Source organism: Drosophila takahashii, chromosome 3L (genome assembly GCF_030179915.1).
Source record: "Drosophila takahashii strain IR98-3 E-12201 chromosome 3L, DtakHiC1v2, whole genome shotgun sequence".
NCBI lineage: Eukaryota > Metazoa > Arthropoda > Insecta > Diptera > Drosophilidae > Drosophila > Drosophila takahashii.
Window position 1 is genome coordinate 3,630,191 of NC_091680.1, and position 21,921 is coordinate 3,652,111.

At 38.4% G+C, this 21,921-nt stretch overlaps 1 protein-coding gene across 1 annotated transcript in view; it reads right to left on the bottom strand.

The window, feature by feature from the left end:
• Positions 1-21,921, bottom strand: part of Fife (regulating synaptic membrane exocytosis protein fife) — a 46,157-nt gene that overhangs the window by 16,117 nt on the left and 8,119 nt on the right. Inside the window, exons 3-11 of the mRNA XM_070214234.1 lie at positions 21,642-21,777; positions 18,834-19,165; positions 15,034-15,282; positions 14,124-14,380; positions 13,800-14,054; positions 13,072-13,313; positions 6,364-6,488; positions 5,553-5,772; positions 5,322-5,386 (exon numbers count right to left, since the gene is read on the bottom strand). Of these exons, the coding sequence (XP_070070335.1) occupies positions 5,322-5,386; positions 5,553-5,772; positions 6,364-6,488; positions 13,072-13,313; positions 13,800-14,054; positions 14,124-14,380; positions 15,034-15,282; positions 18,834-19,165; positions 21,642-21,777 (1,881 nt within the window). The remainder of the gene's footprint in view (positions 1-5,321; positions 5,387-5,552; positions 5,773-6,363; positions 6,489-13,071; positions 13,314-13,799; positions 14,055-14,123; positions 14,381-15,033; positions 15,283-18,833; positions 19,166-21,641; positions 21,778-21,921) is intronic.

A 21,921-nucleotide genomic window follows, 5' to 3' on the forward strand; every position in this document is an offset into this window, starting at 1 on the left:
TATGTTGTATTCTTTATTTTGCTATAATTTCTCCAAATTGATTAGTTAAATAAAAAAATTCATGACCCATTGAAATCACTTAAGATAACACCTAAAAGTGTGCAGTAAAAAGATTAAATTTAATTTTTCTTTGAACCAATAGGAGTTCTGGTTTACAAATATTTATTGACTTTGTTTTAAATGCTTAAATTGTTATCGAGAGTAATAAATCATTTAAATAAATGGAATCTGCTCTAGTAAATTCCCCCTTTTGGTTTATATTTTGTTCGCCGTGTTCTAGTAGTTGGTAATATCGTGGCTTCATAACATATTCATGGCGTGTACATGCGCAGCAGCAACAACCACACGATTCCGAATTGACTTTCTCCATGGCGGATCTGCAGCGGAAGCCGCCATATTGCAATAACGTGTTGCGAGCGGAAATGGAGCCCAAAACACACACACATACACACACTCTCGCATTTCGAAACTGCGAACTGTTGCTCGGCGAACTTTTTACGAGCGAAAAAAGGAAAAATATTACATTATGCCGCACACTTTTCATCTGTGGAAATCGAATTCGTGTTGGGACTGCCTTATATGTATGTATGAAAGTCTCGGGGTTGTGTTTATTTTTATCTACAGGTAAGCAGGCACATGTACTTGCTGGATTATTGGAGTTTATCAGGCATCAGGCAGGCGTCGCGGCGATAAAAGCCTAAGCACTTGAAAAACTTTGAGGCCCTTCGTCGTCGATAATAATAATGATGGAGGCTAAGGTCCCCCCAAGAAAATCCAAGAAATTGTTGTTAAAAGTTTTCTAATTTCCAGACATTTCCAGCATTTTATGCCTCCCAGCTGTCAATTAAAGGGCGACAGCACCTGTTGCTGACAAGTCCGCCAAGACAAAAGTCAGCAGGTTCGTTTTTAGGGTTCGAAATAGGGATCCTACGCCCACTTGACACCTGCCTTGCTGTTAGTGGTTTTTCGGTCTCTCTTCGACGTTTTCCACAAAGTTTTTGGGTAACCACAATTCCCCCTTTTTTCGCCCTGGAAGATAACTCAAAGTGACACAAAAGTTTGCGGCCAAAAGTTGCGTATGAATAATAAACAGAGACATGCCAGTAAATGGGAAGATGGAAACACATAGACATATAGACAGCTAGGTGGTATATACAAAAATTAAACACTTAGTACAAGTGCCATATGCTATATGCTACGGATTTAACAGGATATTTTACAGGGGTGGAAACAAAGACAAGGTTGCTTGCTTTCAAATTGATTATGCTTTTAAGAGTCGTATGCGTTATTTGTGGGTTAACTGATTACATTCAACAGATCAATCAATCAATCAATCAGTCAATCAATCGCGTGGAAAGCAGCACAGCTCAAGGGTCAATCACTCTGTCATCAATTTATGATAATGATGACAGTCGTATTACTCTCGCTTTTAATTTTGTACATATATTTCGATTGTTTCGGTTTTTGTTTTTTTTTTCGGTTCGATTGTTCTCCTCGCTTTTAGAGGTCTTCTTTTGAGTTTTTTCGGTTATTGTTTTCTGCTTTTTTGGTTTGGTATTTTTCTGTTTATAGCCATAACTCGTGCCAGCTGGGGTTACATTGGTTGTACAGGAAATGAAAATTGAGTTTTTGAGTATACAATCAGCACATGTCTGTTATTTATATAGTTTATAGTATATTCGTAAGTGATTTTAGTTTAGTTTTTTTTTTAAGGAGAAATGCTAATCGGTTTAAGATTCAAGAGCCACTAAATGCTAGTCAAACTTAGGCGTAGGTTTTAGATATGCAAATTAGGCAAAATGCAAACAAATCAAAGTGATGTACTCAAGGAATCTAAAGGGAAATCAGAAATCAGAGAAAATTGCAAATCAGGAGAACCAAAGAAAGAAACGAAAAATACTTTGTATGGTGTTTTTTTTGTTTACCCTGGCAACCCTGGACAAAAATGTATTCCTGATACTATAGAAAAAATAGAAATCCTTTCTTGATCGTCTCTATCTAAACACGAACATCAGTTACATTAGCGCACAATAAGCTTTTGTTTCGACGGATAACAAAATGCAAAACTGAAAGGATTCGTTACGGAAAGTGTGTGTGTAGTATGTATGGTACAGGGTTTTCGCTTCGGAAGACGAACAAATACAGCACTATATATATGGTTTATGGTTCACAGATATATATACTTTTATTTTGTTTTTGCGGCATAATTAAAGAGTAGTCGGTATTGGGTATAATGCAAAGCCAAAACTGAACAGACAGATCCAAAGCCAAACGAAACGAAGCGGTGGAATCGAGACGAAAGTAAAGGTAAACATTTGCTAAGCGAAAGCCAAACAAAAGCTCATAAATTGACAGACAGAGAGAGCGAGAGGTGGAAATTGTGTACAGCAGGGGGACAGCGGAGAGAAAAACAGGGCGTATACGTAATAAATAAAATGGAACCAAGGTGGAAATAAACGCAGCATTACATGAAACCAACAGAACAGAGGAAGAAAACAAGAGAAAGCGCACTTTACAATACATATTGACTGAGGAAAGGGCTTTACAAAATATCTTATAGAACCTAGCTATGTTACACTGGTTGTTGTTGTTGGTCGGGGTTTTATTATTATAATAGTTTCTAAGGATATTCTGAATACTGGGTGCTAAAAACTGTACAAAGGTCTGAGGTCTATATACTTGGGTTCTTTTGGGTATGCTTAATGAACAGGGTACTTGTGATAGAGTTGCTATTGTTAATTTACCATTTCGGATCTGATGGCTTCGGGGGGTTGTTGGGTTGATTGTGGGTGGATCGGTGGTTTAGTTCTGCGGATTATGCGGGTCTGCTGCGAAGGGAAATATATAAAGCAAGTCCAGGCAAGAGTTCGCGATTCGTTTTTGTTTTGCAGTTAAATAGAGAGACTTTATTTTTCACATTTTTCTTTTGTTAGCCGTTTTGTTTTTTTGTTTTTTTTTCAGTAAGAATTAGGTTTTTAGCACATTTTGGTACGCTGGTATACGCATTAGTGACTATTAACTGGTTGTATATAGATATATATATATTCAAGTATCTCGTATAGCGTAGAGTTTGTAAATGTATACATATGGATTTCGATTTCGAACTAATATCTCAACCTCGAGCTGCGGTTAGTGCATGTAATCTAAAAATCATCATCAGTTTTTTGTTTCACATTTCCATTTCCCAGGGAGCTCAGCTTTCAGGGACCTTTAAAGGTATTTCTCTTTATAAATTTAGTACATAATTTCAGTTTACAGGTATGTTAGTTACAGTTAGAGTTAGAGTTACAGTTACAAGTTACGAGTTACGATTAGGTAGTCTATACAAAGTGTGTCTCGTGATCGAAATCAATGTTAAGTTATCACCCATCTGACAGGAGTTACATAGCTACAAAGCATCTGCATTTTGTTTTTGTAAGGTAAACGATTAAATTCAGTTAGCTCTTTTTGAAAAAATGATTCTACACTCATCTCTCTCCTCCGTTTAGCACTTCGTTATTGTGTTTCTTAAATACGAAAAACGAGTTTGTTATATAAGGTTTTTTTTTTATGTAGGTGGGCTCCACAGTGTTCGCCTTTCACTTTCATTTTCACTTTCGATTTCTGACATTTACAAACACAGCTCTAAACACGGACATATAGATCAAGAGAGAGAGTACGGGGTGGTCTACAAATGCGCACAACTCTCGGACTTTAGTCGTGTACCATACAATAATATATAAGGTGTCATCTCAAGTACTTTTGGCTTAAAAACACATTTAAACATTTCAACAACAAACTACTACTTTTTGTCCTTTTTTTGTTTTTTTTTTTTGGGTTAATATCCAATTTGGTTGGTTTCTCCGATTTAGCTTACGAATACATATACATATATAATATATATCATAAAGTCAATAACATTTAAAACACACACAAATATTGTTAAACTCTGTTCGCTACAAATTTGCACTAGTAACATTTATAAAGATTTCGGTTTATCTATAAACTATATATTATAACGGGCCCAAGCTGAGCCTTTACATTAGTTGTTTGCTTTTAGTGATTCTCCGTAGGTCTTGTTCCTTTGTTATTATTGTATCGATTCGTAGAGCCTATAGAGTTGGGTTCTACACAAGCGGGTTTCTTTCGGTTTTTCTGGGTTAGTTGCTCAAAATTCGTTTCTCGAGTGGATCGCCCAGCGGAGAGCTGAGATATCATAGACACGAATGTTACGTTAAAACTTCTTCTTTTATATCTTAAAACCCTATTGTTTGGTGCTTTGTTCTTACTGTGATCCCGCTGGGCAATTGGATTGCCCGCGAAGAAGTAGAAGGTTGAACCAAGGAAAAACAGACTTTGGAAACGAAAAAATATTACGATACGCACTGTATCGGTATCGACTTCTTTGAGCATCCTCCATACTCCTATCAATATAATCGCTTAGTGGCTATTTAACCGTCTATTTTAGCAAAAACTATCGATATTATCGATACTATCGAAATTAGAGAAAGTAATCGACAAATTACAAAAACAAAGAAACTCAAAAAAAACAACATTTAGTGGAAAATTTAATTTAATTTGAGCTTTAAAAAAATTTTGGTTATTCTTAAGAAATATGAATATATATATACGTTAGTTGGGCATGTTAGTAATATATTTTTGTAGTTTCTCGAAATCACTAAGTTCTACCAACACCGAAAAATAAATATATATGTAAGTACATCTGGTGGTTATATGACAAAGAATATAGCAATGAACACATTTAGCCATTTCGCATGGTTAGTAATCATAATTTGTAGTGGAATATCAAATATATCAAAAGTAAATCAAAACGAAAATGAAGGGGAAACACATAGAAAATCAGGAAATATATATATATTACTCTGTTAGCTACGGTAAGTATCAGGTATGAATGTGTTACCAAAAACGAAAGAGGTCAAAGGAAATCGTTGAATCAGTGACTAGAAAAGGTGAGTTTCATACGAGTATTCATATATATATATAAAGGTATATATAAATTTATATATATAGCATGGAAGCTGCAATCAAGTACGAAGAGTTCAATTCATTTCGTGAGCACTTTGTGAAAGCTGAAATCGTGTGGAAAACTGCTGCCAATGCTTAAGCTGCATTTAATAGCTATTTTATATCGTATGCAATATGGTTTTCAGTTTTTGGTTTTTAGTTTTAGTTGGGCTTGCTGCACATAGCTCGGTGTATTTATCATTTAGGCGGTAGTATCGTTAAATCTTTAAATCAATATATAGTATGTTCACTTCCTCGACTGCTGCGCGCAGCTTTGGTTCTCTTACTCAAATGATTAAAACGAAATAGTTTTATACCGGAGTTTTTGGTAATTTCCGTCTAGTTGGCGATGCTGGTGATTTGTCTGTGGTGGTTTCGGGTTCTGTTTTTTCGATAATTCGAAAAGTTTTGTCGCGATAAGAAGTAACAAGAAATGAGAGAGCAACAAACGAAAATTATGTGAATGTCATAGCTGTTTACTTACAAAATGTTTTGGGTATTATAATATGTACAGGGTATTAGTAAGGGTTATATTTTGAGAAACCTACCTGCTATGAGGCCGAGGCCGACGGGACCGTCTCCGGATCGCCGAGGTCCGCTCTGACCGCCGGCATTGCCGGGCGGCAGGTTTTCGTCGAACAGATCGCACATTCTGAAATCCGTGGCATGCTCCACCAGCAGCTCCACAATATCCCCGGTTCGGTCCATGATGGAGCACACCTCCTCGAAACTTCGGTCGATTAGCGACATTCCATTCCACTCAAGTATCTATAGATAGTTATTATAATATTAGATAAATCTTGAGAAATTAAAAATAATAATAAATAAATAATAATAATAAATTTATTTATTTTTGTATTTTACATAAATGTATATACATTTTTATTACTTTAATATTTGTAAAATAATATTATTTTATTTAATGTCTCAATTAAATTTTATTAAAATTTGATTTATATATTAAAAATGTTAAATTTTTTAATTTAAAATCAATAGTGAATCTATTTATATATATTAAATCTTAACTTTTGTGCCTTAATAAATTAAAAACATATTTAGTAATAGCATACGTATTTAATATTTAATCTTCTCATTTGATCCTTGATAAATAAATTTAAAACTTATTTACTATTTTCTAACTGCTTTAATTAGGCATAATTTATTATCGTGGTTTTTGGTTGCTGTGTAGCTCTAACATTCCGTGCCGAAAATCATCAATCATGAGCTATTAATTTACGACTGGCAGCTGGCCGAGTGTGCACTGCGGTTGGCCGCACTTCAGCACCCTTTGAGCCATTACGAATCAAGGCTTAGTGTGGCTTAGACTGGACCCACTACCAAACCCATACCATCACTCACCTTGTCGCCCTGCTGCAGGCCATTCTTCTCGGCCGCTCCTCCTGGAACGGTCCACACAATGTAGGCAAACAGACGGCCATCGGCTCCCGTTTTTCCGCCGACGACGCGCATCCCAAAGCCACGTGCTGCAGGGAGAAGACAATGTCAGATTTAATAAGAGCCCGGCTCACACGCACACTGGGCGATTAGAGGACGGAATAATCAATAGTGAGGCGGCGTCCCCCCTAAAAAAAAAGAAAAGCGGGGATTGCGACTAGGCACGTACACTCGCAGATACAGATACAAATTTCGGGCATGTGGCAACAATTTGCGTTGATTTCATTTGCACTTTGCAGTGGCAAACCGAAGCGAAGCGAACCCCGAAAATCCCGACCAGCCCACGTTGCGTATACGTCATGTCGCCCGCCTTGATATTTGTGTTTGTCTACCAAGTTTTGGTTTTTGCCCAGTCAGCGATTTCTGTGGATTTTCCAGCATTTTTCTTTCTCCCAAATTTGACACAAATTTATTTCTTCAACATAAACCTGAACCCTTCGGACATTTATAACAATTTAAGTGGACAAAGACGTTTAGGGCGACTGCTTATTTGACTTATAAAATATTTATTCTACTTATCATAAATCTTTTAAAATTTTATAATTTGCTAAGAACACAGGTAGTATTTTTTTGAGAACTACTAGAATTCGTTTGCCGAAATCACAACAATTTAATTAATTAAATTGCAATTTCGGGGGAGGCTGCAGCTCAGTTCGGTTTTAAGTACTTATCATTTGGCGCAGAAAACTAATTTCAACAATTTGTGCACCGAAAACTTGGGCAGGCGGATTTCCTGTTCTGCAGACAATGGCCAGGAAAGTTAACCAGCCACCGGAGGAGCGGCGATGACAATGAAATTGTGTCTACAAAGGTGAGAGATCTTCAGGGAGCAGGAAGGGGATTAAAGGGAAAAGGACGAAGCCGGAAGGACAGCCTGGCAGGTCCAAGTTTTGCGCAGGAAATGGCGGCAAACTTGGGCAGTATGCAATAAAATGTTGCGCATCCGCCATCCCTGTTGATTCAGGCGCATTGATACCCAATTAGGATAAGGCGACATTTTCCTTTCCACCCGCTGTTTGTTTGAGTGTGTTTTAATCAAAAGTTTTTTCCACGGCCATCCTCGCCTTAAGACTGCAATAAAAACGATATAAATAAAACGCAAATCCTTTTGCTGACAGCAGCGAAAAGGCCCAGATTATTCGATGACGCCACGCTTTTCTGGATAACTCGCGATTTGATGCACTCAGAAAAAAGAGCCCTAAAAAGAAATATGTAAACAAACGTAACCTATCATTTAATAATTGGGAAAAGATTAAATTGTCACTAAACTTTAAAAATCCACTTAAAAAAGAAAAGATTATTAAGAATATCATTTAAATAATCGGTATAAAATTCCTACTAAAGTATAAAAATCCATTTTAAATGGAAAATGGGTTAAACAAATAAGTGAATGGCTCCATTTCACCTAAACTTTAAATTCTTTTAAAATAATAAGATACAAAATATGCTGCCGAGTAATTGTTCAGAATTACAACAGAAATTGTTTTTGTTTATTTCTAGAACGAAATAAATATTTTATTTTAGCTTCTCACTAAGTGCAAAAAAACAGTTTAATGGTTAGATGTTTTATTCAATCTTTGTTATAAAAATAATTATTCAGGATTAAATTCCCATCTCTTTTGAAATAATTCTTGATTTCTAGCAGTAAATAAATATTCCATTTTAGTTTCTCGCTGAGTGCAGTCATTTGCCTTTAAGCCCGCACTTAACATGGAGCTGAGTGAAATTTTCGATTCGTTTTGGCCATAAAAATCATGAGTGGAGGTAAGGTAAGGTCCTTGTTTTTGGCCATGTCCAAAGTCCTTTTGTCTCATTGTCCAGTGTCCGATGGCCTTTTCCTTTTCCTTTTGCGTACTTTCGCCATTCCTCGGACGGTTCAGACTTTTATGATACAATTTGTTTGCCGGATGGCCAACGATTTTTTATGTGGCCATCATTGGGATTTAATAAGCCGCCCGGCACAGCCACACAAAGGTGTGTTGTTTATGGGTTTGAGGGTTGGGGTTCGGGGCTCCGAAGGGTTTATTCCTATTTGGGGTATCCGTTTCTTTTGTTGGCCGAAAGGGCCATAAACATGCTGGCAAATTGAATCAACATTTGTATGTAGGTCATTAGGTTGGCTCACTCAGAAGTTTCACTTTGAAAGCCTATAGCCTTTAAGCCTATCACATTTTTTTGAAAAAATCATTTCTCTATGAATTTTCCTTTAATTGGAAAACTATCTCTAAGCTCTCTGCCTTAAAAAGTCTTCTCCCTTTCGTTTCCTTGGCAAGTTTTTAATTTGTGCCATGTCCTTGCATCCTTTCTGCCAGGCAGACACACATGCTGCACATCCTCGTAATGGCATTAAGTGAGCAAACTTTTAGCTGACACACATTGAACGACTTAATCGATGCACACACCTGCATCCTGTTTCCCAGGATCCTTGCATCCTTTTTGCTTCCTTGCTTTTGCCGGTGAAAACTGGGAAATCGAGTCATGGAGTCATGAGCGTAAGCGATTTAGTGGCTTCTATCGGTTGCTATAAAAATTGTCTCTTAATTAAACTAGCAAAGCGAGAGACATGCAAAGATAGCACTAGTATCCACTGACTGGCTATCAGGTTTTCAGTGGGCTAAACCAATAAACCAGTTTAAGACGAAGAGCATCCTTTAGCAAAGAGCACGGAAAAAAGGAAATATGTTAGCCATATATGAAAAAAACTTATTAGCTTTTATTATTTTATATTTAAGGTTTTTAGCAAAGAAAACGTTTTTATTATTAACTAATTACCAAAAATATAATTTTATAAAATATACAGTTTGTTACACAGCAGTTGAAAAGGTTCTTTAGTTTAAAAAGGTTATTATCATTGTTTAACTTTAAAGTAAAGTAAATATTCCTAACTTGTATTGTATAATAAAATGTAATATACTTTAATAAAACTAGAAATAATGATAAAAATTAACTAAATTATAATAGACTTGTAATATTATATTATTTTATAAAATTATTATTTATCAATATATTTTCTTTGTTTTTCTTGGTGCACCATGAGGGGAAATGGCTCGTTTTGAGTGACTTGAGAGGCGGAGAGCTATGAAGGGCAGCCAGGCGAACAGTTAGATGTGATGGGCGCCAAGTGGGCGTGGCACATGGCCACCTGTGGCTGAAGAAACGAGAAAACCTAAGCACGCAATGCCAAAAACCGGAGGTTCGTGATTCGCCGCAATAAATGGATGTGTGTATGGATGTGTGTGTTTGTGGCTCATGAGGCTGCATAAAATTTCATTAGGCGTGTTAAGGCGCCATTTGCAGCTACACCTGGTTCTTATCCTGGCCATAACCCCCTGCTAACCTCCTCCTAACCCCCCTCTAACTATTAACAGTTGCTATCGGAACACTTAAAGCGATGCATAATTGAAGAGCCCCGCTGAAATTCGGTCCTTACAATTGAATTACACGGTTGCCAATGGAGAGCCTAATTAGCCATGCGAATGCAGCGGACTAATTAAGCTCACCTGCTTGCACCTGAACCGGCGAATGTGAAATGTTAATGTTAGGGTATGGGTTCGGCTTCGGGGAAAAAGTGTAGCTCAAATTACAAGGCGAAGGCATCAACATTCAGTCAATATATCAAGGCGAAATTGCAGCACAGCTGCCACAACCACAAGCCATATCCTTCGTCCTCGTATCCCTCATATATATATACTATATGTCCTGTGGTTAAGGAGCTGAGGATAAGGATAAGGTAGACGTACAACAAATACCAGGAGCAGCCAAGGAAATGGTTTAGCACATTAAAATTCCACTTGCTTCGCTGCATATCAAATATGCCGTTCTAAGCAGGCACACTAGATATACTTGGTATATATATATATAGACAAGAGTGGGTTTAACTCATGATATCGCCTGCATATATAGTATACCCAACCACCCACATTCCGCTGCTGCAGCTGCTTGTGCGTATTTGTTGGGTATTGACATTTTTTTATGATATGCAAATTGAAATTTTATATTAGCAAGCGCACGTCGCACAGGTGGCTAACCGATGGAAAAATGCTAGGAAAAACTCTCGCCGTGTGGCGGCTAGTTATTTTGATTGGTATTATATAGGCGCTCGTTAAGAGCTCTCTCGAGAAGATCCCACTAAATGCCACGTACTCCAAGGGAATTATGAGTGGTTATCGAGGGCGATTTCAAGGGTTTACTTTGGTATTTGTGAGCTTAATTTATTTAATAAATTGATTAAAAATTATCGATGGCGATTTCAGGGGTTTACTATGATATTTGTGAGCTTAATTTTTTAAAAAAATTGATTACAAATTTAGGACTATTTGTAAGAGTAATTCATTTGCTTTTCCAGGAATATTTCATCATTGAAAAGAAAATAATGATTATATAGCAGCCAGGACAGTTCTGTGAATTTTTCAATTGCGCAAAGTCATAGATATAAATGTGAGATGAGTTTTTAATAATGAGTATGAAATATTTCAAAAGCAAATACTACATATAGGTATATATATAAACAAGCGAGTGTTCAAGAAATTGTTATTTTATTTCCGAGTAATTTATTTGCTATTCTAGGAATATTTCATCATGAAAAAGAAAGTAACGACTAACCAGAAATGATTTTTAATAAAAATATTTTTATAGGCACTTAATTAACAGTTCTTGGAATTTTTTCGTTTGGGCGCAGTCATAAATATAAATAAAATAAAGATTTGAGTATTCAATGTTCAAAAAGTAAAAAGTAAGTAAAAATTTGATTTACCTTTCGAAACTTTTTCACAATATTTATCTTTATTAATCAAGGATCCTGATTTTTATATATTTTCTTAATTTAGTTAAGCAGTTTAATACATTTTAGGTCCTACTTAATTTTCTTGCTTTGTTAGATTCTCTTTCTTGACCATACTTTCTACTTCCGAGAAACTGGCAATCAATTTCTACTTGGAGCTGTGCTATTTCGCAAAGTTTTCACTTTCAACTGTAGTCTGCTGTCCCCTCAACCTGTTTTTCTAGTTACCAGTCTTCTGCCAGTCTTTTGAAATTTGAAATTTGGCTTTGCCCTTGTCGAGAGTGCATCTAAGTGTCGAGGAGGAAAATGCCTTTTCCTTTTACCTCCCCCTCCTGACCAAGCAAATGTTGGCTACTTTTTTCAGCTGCATTCGACTTTGGCATGTGTTCATGAACTGGGAAGCTGGAAAACTGGGAAAAAGAGCAGGCCATGCATGCATGCATATGCCAAACATTCGGGGGCATTATTATTTATGGCCAGCAAGGCGTAAAGTTTTCCATTCCTTCTGTTCGATTTTTTGTTGATTTTTTCGTTGCACGTCCTCGGGGGAGGCAGAAATGCCCCATTTAAATTTTTGCCTTTGAATCCTAATGCCCACGTTCCTCCTGCTATTTTTTTTCGTATTGATTTTCATGCTCCGAGAGTCCGCTGTCGATAATTAAAAATTCATTTGGCCTGCTGGCCCCTTGAGGTATGCAACAAAAATGCATATAATTAAAATACATCCACAGGAAGTGGGAAACAAAGCGAGCGAATAAAAACCATGGCATATACGTAGATATTCACACACACACAGCATACCCTTAGAGCCAAATGACATTGGCCAACAATGCCGAACAGCTAAATGTTGGGGTGTCCTTGCTGCAACTGGGAAATGGGAAAAGGGATGTGGAAACTGGGAGCCCAGAGCTCCTCTCTCAGTTGCCTTTATGTCGATGAAATCCGCTCAGTTGCTTAATCTGCTACCAGTCAGCTTCCGCTTTGGGTTTCATTAAGGTCCACGGGGAACCAAACCACATTATCCCTGCTGCCTGCTGCCTGCCGCCTCCCGTAGCTCCTGCACTTTGCTACTACGGGGGAATTAAGGTACCAAACCAAACCCACCCACAGATACACCCTCGAATACCCACAACCGACTTCGTCGCTGCTCTGTCGAATTAGCATAACCAAACGTTGTAATGAGTCCTGTTTACTTGCCCATTTCCGGTGCGGTTCCAAGGGCAGGACAACCGAGGAACCGAGCAACCGAAGCCGGATGGGCGCGGACAGGCAAACCGACCTCAATCTCCATGGCACACAGAAAGAAATTACTTATTCACTTTTGTAAGAACAAAAGAATTAATAAGTTTCATGAAAATCACTTAAAATTGCGTCGGAAAGTATGCAGTGAATAAATCTCTTGGACATCTAGGTTAACAATATATTGTTGCATACTTTAAGATACCTTTAAAAATGATTTTATTTCCCTTTAAAAAATTGACCAACCTTTATCGTTAAAAAATCAATATAAGAAAACCTGTATATTTGTGGAATATTTATTTTGTAGTAAATCAATTTTTAACACTTTGTTGCATAATTTTGGACACCTTTATAAATGAATTCCACGTAAAAGGAAGATTTCTTATTTCTTTCTAAAAGTTGATCATAAATTTAATCATAAAATATTATTAGAAAATCTGTAAATTTTCCTAAAATTTGTTCTGTATCTGCCGAATTAATTTCTACAGTGCACAGTCCCACACGCACTCTCACCCAATCCCGGCCACACATTTATCTAAGCCCCGGGGGCTTCCAGTGCCTGGTGTCTTAGTCTCTAAGCCCCAAAAACTCACTGCGGTGCGCCTTGTCCGTGGGATCCCGGCGCAGAATGATGCGCCGCTTAGATGCACAAATCGGCCCCGAATCCACGTCGTGTATTACGATCCTAATGGCCTCGCCGTCCATTGATGTTTGCCGCCGCGGCGCCTCCAAATCCTCCAGATTGGGGCCCGTGAACGAGGCCATGGGCGGCGGAATCGAGGATGGCGGCACGGCCGGCAAAGCACCGCGATTCTGCAGCATTGCTATGTCGGGTCTGCATAAAAAGAGATAAGATTGGGTGTAACTCTTAAATTGAATGTTATGAAGCTAATGATTTGGGAAATATTTTTAATCACATGTTATCACTATACTGAAAAAATTATTCATCTTGAATTTTAAAAATATTATTCGCACTTTTTAGAAAAAGTGTTTTTAATTTAAATAAATATTGACAATTATGAAAGATTTTTTTTAGTTTATATTTAAAATTTAGAAAAGGCTTCGTTAATTTTAAATTCATGGCGATTTAAAAAAAATCAGGGAGAATATTATAGCATACTGGCATTAAAATAAATATATTTTTAATCAGTACAATATAAACCTGGACTCCAACAGCAGTAAAACTAACTAAAAATCACCCTCTGTAACAAACTGTAACAAATTAAAGTTTTTAGATGGTTTCAGGTATTAAGCCCATATTTTTTTCAGAATTTTAAATTCCCCCCAATCGTTTCGACCCTCGAAAAAGGTTAATACTTACAGCTGGGAGCCGCGTCGCCGCATCCGTCGGTCATCGTCGACGGTGAGCACGGGGCTTCCCTTATCCGGCGAGCCCGGCGAGTCGTCGTTCTGGATGTCCTCCGAGGGATGTGGCACCCGGAACGAGGGTCTCCTCGAACCGGGCAGCTGGATGGGCGGCATGATGCCCCCCTCGCCCGGCGACCTCTGCAGCTGAGTGGCGGGCGTGGCGCCACCCTGCGTCAGCCCGGGGGCAAACACATCATAGGCGGACTTCCTGTGGGGTCACAAAAAGGAAGCAAGGTTAGATTTGATTACCTTCCCCTTAGAAATAGCTCCCCCTTACCTGCGCGGCATGGCCGGAATGCCCAGGCCCGCTCCATCCGCCCCCAAGCCCAACGCCGGTCCACCGCCGCCCATGCTGCCACCCACGGGTCCCGTTTTCATGTCGTCATCGTAGCTGTGCTGTCGCGCCACCCGCGATCCCCTACGCGACTGCATCCGGGACAGGGGCGCGCCGAAGGGGGGCTGCCCGTCCTGGCCATCGCCCCGCGGCGGACTGTTGGAGCGACTGGGCGCCATGCTGCGGCCACCTTTCAGTTGCTAAAAGGGAGTTTAAAGGGTTTTTAAATTTAAGTTTTTTTTAAAGCTATGATTTCTTGTTCATTTTGAAAAGTTTTTAAGGGATCTAAATCCTAAACTTTACGAGGTATTGATTTTTAATGAATGGATTTATAATTGACTTTTTTATAAATATGTATACTTTTTTTATACTAGAAAATAATAAATTGTATGTATCCCAAACCAAAATAAATAATGATATTGAATCATAACGTTTCACATTCGATTCTAGCTTTTTAACAAAAACATCTTAGTTAATTGAAGAACATATTATAAATAAAATTCATTATTTAATTACCCCATAACATTTATTTATTTGTACACAATAATTTAATTGTTAATAGACTATTAATCTAAAAGTTAATCAAAGTGGTTAGCTGAATAAAAAATAATAATACAACTTTTGGTCTAAAAAACATTTAATTTTAAATATAGGGCATTCACAAACTTTTAGACAAATCCGAAAATTTAAACAAACAAAGTTATATGAGCCATGGATAAAAATGGTAAAAAGGTGTGTCTAAAACCGGAATTTTTTTAAATAGTAATTTAAAGCTTTGTTCAAGACCTTGAAGGAACTCCTTTGACCTAAAGTCAGTGCCTTAAATATTTTTAAAAGTAAACTGATAGCTTACCCGTTCCAACTCTTTCAGCGAGGCTGGCGAAACGTCTGAGTGGCGTCGTAATTCAGGACTCCTCGGCGGTGCAAGGGCGGCTCCATTGCTGGGCGCCAGCGTTTGCGTGCTGCTGCCCAACTTGGCGTCCGAGTGCCGGCGCTGCAGAGCCTCCAGGACGGGAACGTCCAGCATGGAGTCCGTCGAGTCCTGTGGAATGCACACCCGCGAGGCCATTTTCCGGCGGCACACGCTGCAACGCCACATGGTCTGGGGAAAAGAGGATGAGGAAAATCAATTTCCATTGCTGTGGCAACAGGGGGCGGCATCAAGTACACGCAGCGTTAATTAAAAATTGTCCAGCTTAGCGCTGGAATCTATTTGTGGCCACGGCCGAGCACAACAGCGTCCGCTAATATTTATTAGTGGCCAGCGGAAAGCGAAAGCTCAAGAAAACCCATTATGCTGGGCAGCGAAAATAAATATTAATTACTTTCAGAACAAAACTTTTTCTTGGCCCTCGGAGAACCCCGGCGAGCGTCGAGCACGTTTGCGGAAAAATCCTATTTCCAGGACACACACCCACACAGGGAAAATACAGGGACACAGGTGCGCCGCCTGCATTTTCATCCTCCATCATCCCCTCAAGTCCGCCTCGCTGCATTTTCCACTACCTTTTTCCTTTTTCCGCGGCACGCCCGCACAATGCTCGTTACATTTCCACCTGGCTGCTGATTCATTTTGCCCAGCGGCTTCAATCGTCATGTGTGTCAGCCACGTCCTTTTCGTCCTTTCCTGTCTCTCCCTCTCCCTTTTTCCTATTGCCGCCCACTTTTTCCCCCATATTCAATGGCTGCCCCGGCGGAAGCTGCCGCCATTGTAATTAAGTCGCTGCACGCAGAGAAACCAATAGGAAATGGTCAAAAATTAGGATTGAAAGGTAAGCAAAACAGTTTTAAAAAAATATCTGATAAGTTTTTTAAGCATTGAAAAGTTTTAAATAATTTTAAACAACATTTTTACAGAATTATGTTTAAATGGTAAACAAAATATATATGTGTCATGGAAATATCTGATAAATTTTAAAATATTTAACATTAATGAGGAGACTTCAAAACACTTTATAAGGTGTTTAAAAATATGCAATATTATTTTCAAACAGCAAGAATGAATTACAAGTTCCGATATGGTTTTTTTGAAGCATATTTTCAGGCAGCTTCAAACATAAACACTAGCATTTCTTAATTTTTTCTTTTGATTTCATTGCAGTATTATTGTCGTTTAAGTTTTTTAATAATTTTTATAATGAAAGGAAAATTTTTAATTTTTTGCCCATTTTTTCTACGTGCACCTATGCACATGGCCTGTACTGTACGCCGCAGCTGCAACTAGAGCCCGGCTCTGGTTTATTGCCTCTGTGTGCTCCCCAGTTGCGTGCTCTGTAATTACACGGTGCTGCAGTGCGGCAGTGTGGCAGCCAGTTCATGATCCCATCGAGAAATCGACTGAAAAGTTATTTCCTAGCTGCCACAACAGCAGCAAAAGCAGCCAACCACACTGCATGCTCATGAAAATTTAAGATTTATTTTGCGTTCATCGCGTATGCAAAGGCGGGCGGAAATCGATTTTGATGTGAGATGTGAGAGCTTAAGTCTAAGCAGCAAGTCGAGCATGAAGCTGGAAATAAGCCATACCACATTTCTTAATAATCAGCAGTCATGGGAAAATATATCTGAAATTTCGGTGTGTCATGTGATGGCAAAACCATCAAAATCTATTCAAATTATGACAATGTTGTCACAAAGTTTTTGAGATTTTAGTATGTGGCTCTAGTGGCTGGAAACTAAAAGTGTGTGTCTAAATAAATAAATAAATATATGCTAACCTACTTATTAGGCATGAAATTATTTCTATAAATAGGCTTTAAATTTCATTTAATTAAACGTAATATTTGCTAGAGAAATATTCAATCTTTTATAATTGACCAAAGGTATTTTTAATTGGTAGTTTTGGTTTTGGCAGGAAAAAATCGAAGCCCACATTCAAGCTTTTAGATTGGGGTGAAAATAAATGTGGGTTTGAAAATCCTAACCCTAGTTCAATTTTCTGCACTTGAAAATAAAAGTAAAATATCGTATTCCTAGCCTATAATCTAAATGCGAAGTTTAAGCTTCCATTTCCCTTTCTCCAAGTGGCTTAAACAAATTCCCATTTGGCTTTACCCACAGCAGCAGTTCATGAACAATCGAATGCCTGGTTTGTGCCCAGTGTTGTATGCTCTAAATGATTATTTCAGCCTTTAGCAGAGGAGCCTCCAAATGTCCAGGGATGGGACCACCGCAATACAGGACCCATTACTACACCCCATACCATCCCACCGCCTACTCATCCATCGGGTAGACCCATAATTACACTGGGTGGGTATATAACAGGCGGTTGTGTGTGTTGTGTAGTCAACGCCCATGAACATCAATTTCAATTAGCCAAAGTGGCCAGGTTGACAGACAAACGTTAAATTTTATGTTCAGGGCGTTGGCGTGGCTTCTTGACAAATTACCACAACTTCGGGTGAAGACAATGTTGCATGGTGTGGTTATCAATGATCATTATGCGGCAAGTGTTGATAGCAAAATCGGAAAAGGGATGGGGATGAGTAGAGAATCCGAGATGGACAGCAGTGCAACCGAACTCCCCGGACTGCCGCGGGTATGCCATTTAATCTCGTTAATTCGGCCTTTATCTTGTTAATGTCCCGCGATGAATAGGCCGCAGTTAAGCTTCGCAGTTTCCCAGGCCATCGTTCATTGTCCATCGACCATTGTCACCGAACGAACCCCTTTTCGCCACAGCCTGTAATCTAATTTATGTGCACTGACCCATGCCCATTCTATTCCCCCTTTGGTCCACCCACCAAACCACCCACGCAGTCATTATCACGGCAAAAAATTGCAAATTCCCGCTTTGTTTGCGAAATCGAGTTTAAAACTTTGAAAGGCTGAAGAATATGCTTTGTTCTTAAATCACAGCTGACGAAATACAACGTAATGTTATAAAAAATATCGTAATTAATTAGTTTATAGAACCATGATGCTTAAATGCATTATATGTAATTTTCTCACAAAATTTGTATTTTTTATAGATTTTTTTTCCAATCAAAAATATTTCTTCAATATTATTATTATTATATTTCTATTGTGTTGCCTTGTTTCGGACAAAGTACTGATTTTTTGTGGGAAATTAAGATTTCGGACCTGTGAAGGAAAAAATTGTCGAATATTAAAGTTTGCAGATTAGAATGCCAATGGATTTTAGATTTTATTACTAACTCAACGCGGTATGACAATTTATTGCCTTGACAAAATACTGCTTTTTTAAATAAAAAATGTAAATATATGTACATATAACTTAAAAGTTTTCAAAAAATCAAGAATTTTGTAGTGAAAAGTAATGAAAGTTTTGCGTTCCTTAGTTACGTGTTTTTTTTAAATATATTTCCCAGTTAAAATTAACTTGATTTTAAGTCAGCTAAGGTAACAAATTTTCCTATTAAAATTAATTATAACACCTTTTATGGTGAAAGTTTAAACATATCTTAAAGTATTTTCTTTGACCTGACCTAGCTGAAAGTTATTTCCATGTTTAGAAGTCATTTTCCCTCAGTGCCCGACGCCCTCGCCTGTTTTCTTATTAATGAAGTGCCGCAGCGGCGGCCGCTGTGTTTATTTGTGCCGCGCGGATGGCGCATTGCCTAGTGGCCCGGAAGGTGCATCCTGCATCCTGGAAACCTCTTTCCATACCCTATATACCCTACCCTGACTTACCGCATCCTCGTGCTCGTCCAGCTTGCTGTAGCTGGCGCAGTCCTCGCACACTCGCTGCTGGCACTCGAAGCACGTCTTGTGGTAGTCGTCCGGCTTGAAGGACTTGAGGCACACCCTGCAGGCGCCGGCCCGTCGTCCTGGCTCCTGCTTGGCCGCTGCCCCGCCCCCTCCTCCGCCTGCCGTGCTGTTATTGTTGTTGTTATTTAAAGTGCTGCCGGAATCCTGCTGCTGCTGCTGCTGTTGCTGCTGGTTTTGATAGCTGGGCGAGCCGTAACTGCCGCTGGTATCCGCATCCGTCGGCACCAACGAGGGGCGTGGCGACATTTTATTAACTTTGAAAGGGGAGAGACAGAATGGGAAAATGCATGGGGTTATGTAATCAATTACTGAGGCAGCCAACCAACCAAACCCCTTGGAAACTTGTTGATTTTCCGCTGATTGCATGGAACTGACCCACAAATGCAGTGTGTTCAATCCCCATTCTATGCTTAATTTGTTGTCAGCGCACATAATTTGTTTGGTCCTCGCTAATTGCCCAAGCAACAGGCTGGCAGGCAAATGCAATAAATAAAATAATAATCGGCTAAAACGGAAATTTCTGACAGCCTTCGTTGCCCATTAAATGAGAGATGGCCGAAAGGAAGTTGTGTAAATGGCAGCAAAATTTGATTATTACCGATTGGTAGTTAATGAAAAATGTTAGTGGTCAACAGAGAAGTCTTTAATATTTATTATTTGTAAGCTATGGAAATTATGATAAAGTAGTTTACAAATTTATATTAAAATTCTATTTTAATTTTATGAAAAAAAATGTTTCTGTATATTTAAAAAAAAAAGCAAAGTTTAAATATCTAATAAAAATATTAATGGTGCTTATTTACATTTTCGAATTTCGATTTTCTCTTTTGGATTTTTATGTCAAGTCGTTTTGCCTGCAGGACTCACCAATCCTTTTTCTTACCCCTTTTCTACTAGTTTAGGTTGCAATATGCAACACTTAGGAATAAAATATTCACCCTGACACATTAATACATATTAATATCTATTAATAATACAATTTAGCCAGCAAATGTTATGATAAGCAGGGACATTTAAGCAGTCGGAAATGTAAATAAAACAAAGTTGATGACTTGTATAATTTATGAACTTGCCCGTGAGACTAGAGCACTCTACTAAATTACATAAAATCACTTATGCAACATTTGATTTTTCATTCTAAGTGGGTTTTTTTAATCTGCAGCGGAAAAAACCTGACAAACTGAAGCCTTTTTCCCTCAACTGGCGCACACATTTATATGATTATATATGTGCTTTATACACCGGGTGTGTGTGTTTTATATTCACATACATATATTTCACCCTTGAGAAAATGGTGAAAAGTTTTATGCGGCCCGGAAAAAGTCGCGGTGCATTAGTCACAGTCAGGAGACAAGGACAAAGGAGCTCTTTTGTTGTGTGTGCCGCCTTGCATTGCTCATACGCACAGTTGCACCTTGTGCTTTTTCACCTTTCGGCAACTCACGCTTGACATTTTCAGCCGTAAAAGTGGCAAAGCAAATATAACAAAACAATGCTAGGAAAAGCGAGCGAGGAAAAACCTTTTTCTTTTTGTTTTAAAAAGCGATTTCACCTGCTCAAGGGAACACTCAGGTGGCAGCAGTAGCAAAAAAGATAAAAGAACCCTGCACAACTATTAAAGGATTTTGCAAGTTTTTCTGCTTTTAAATTATGTGTCAGCTCTTCACTGCGGTTAGCCACGAAAATCTGGAAATTTGCCAACTATCTGGAGGGCCCTTTTCTGCAGTTGCATTTCTTTTTTTTTTTTAGTTGTTTTAAAAGATGGAAACACGAGTGGCGAAAATATTTGCCCAAATTATGTGCACAAATCTGTCTCGCTCGCTTTTACGACCCCTGACTAAATAAATATCGTGAAATAAGATTTCATTTCGTTCTAATAAATCGAATGGCTTGGCCATAAAATCAACAAGCCACAGATTTCGCTTAGCTGGTGGCCAACTAAAATGTGATAAAAATAACACCAGAGTCAACACAACATTCTCATGTTTCCCGCTGCTTCTTTGACTGCTACTAAAAAAATACAGCAGGGCTCAAGAAAATAGTGACGTAAGAAATTTGAAAAGTTACTTCAATAATTTTCCATTAAAAAAAATCAACCTAAAAAGAAGTATAAAGCAATTTAATTTTTTTATTTTTACGTTAAAAATTTTTAATACATTTTTAAAATCAGCCAAAATCTTTTAAATGCAATTTATAATTAATTTTTAAATAAACTGATATTATAAATATTTTCTTAACATATTTTTTCGAAATTTATTCATGTACTTATCTAAAAAGTTCGATTCCTATTATTACTTTGAACACGGCTGTAAACTACGGCTCATACTGAAACAGAAGTCACGGATTTTATTGACTTTCTCGCAGCATTTATGGACCCCCATAACAATGACAGTGTGTGAATGTCGACGACTTGGCATTGCAGCAAACCACTGACCCCTTACATTATTCAATATGCGATGCAAACGAGCGTGCGGAGCAAATATTGCGTATACGCACCGTTAGCCCCCGAATGCTCATTGCTGAAAGTTACGTGAGCACGAGCACTCGCAAAAAAAACAAGAAAAACAAAAAACACACCCACCGCACACAAAGTTTGCACAAAGTTTAGCTAGCAAGCAGCTTTACGGGCACTTGTATGAAAATTCATGCCATAAATTCGCATGCACTTACGGCAAGGATAACCTAAGGGATAACCCTATACCCACACATATGTTCTCCCCTAATACTTACCTTTGTCTGTGACGGTGAGCAGCGAGGAGGAAATCGTAGCCTTCATCTTGTTCAGGGCCCCCGTTTGGGAGGCCCCGCCCCCAGAATCCGCTGCATGTTGCTGCCGTTCGCTGGTCTGCTCATCGGTGGCCACCATCTGCGGAAAAGTAGCAGAGGAAAAGTGGAAAAGGTGAGAGGTTAAAGGTTAGCTAAGTAAATGTGGATAAATATTGGCGTTGAGGAGCTCTGAGTTTGATTTGCGGCAGCTGTAAATCTTTATTCGGGTCTCGACTGGCCATGA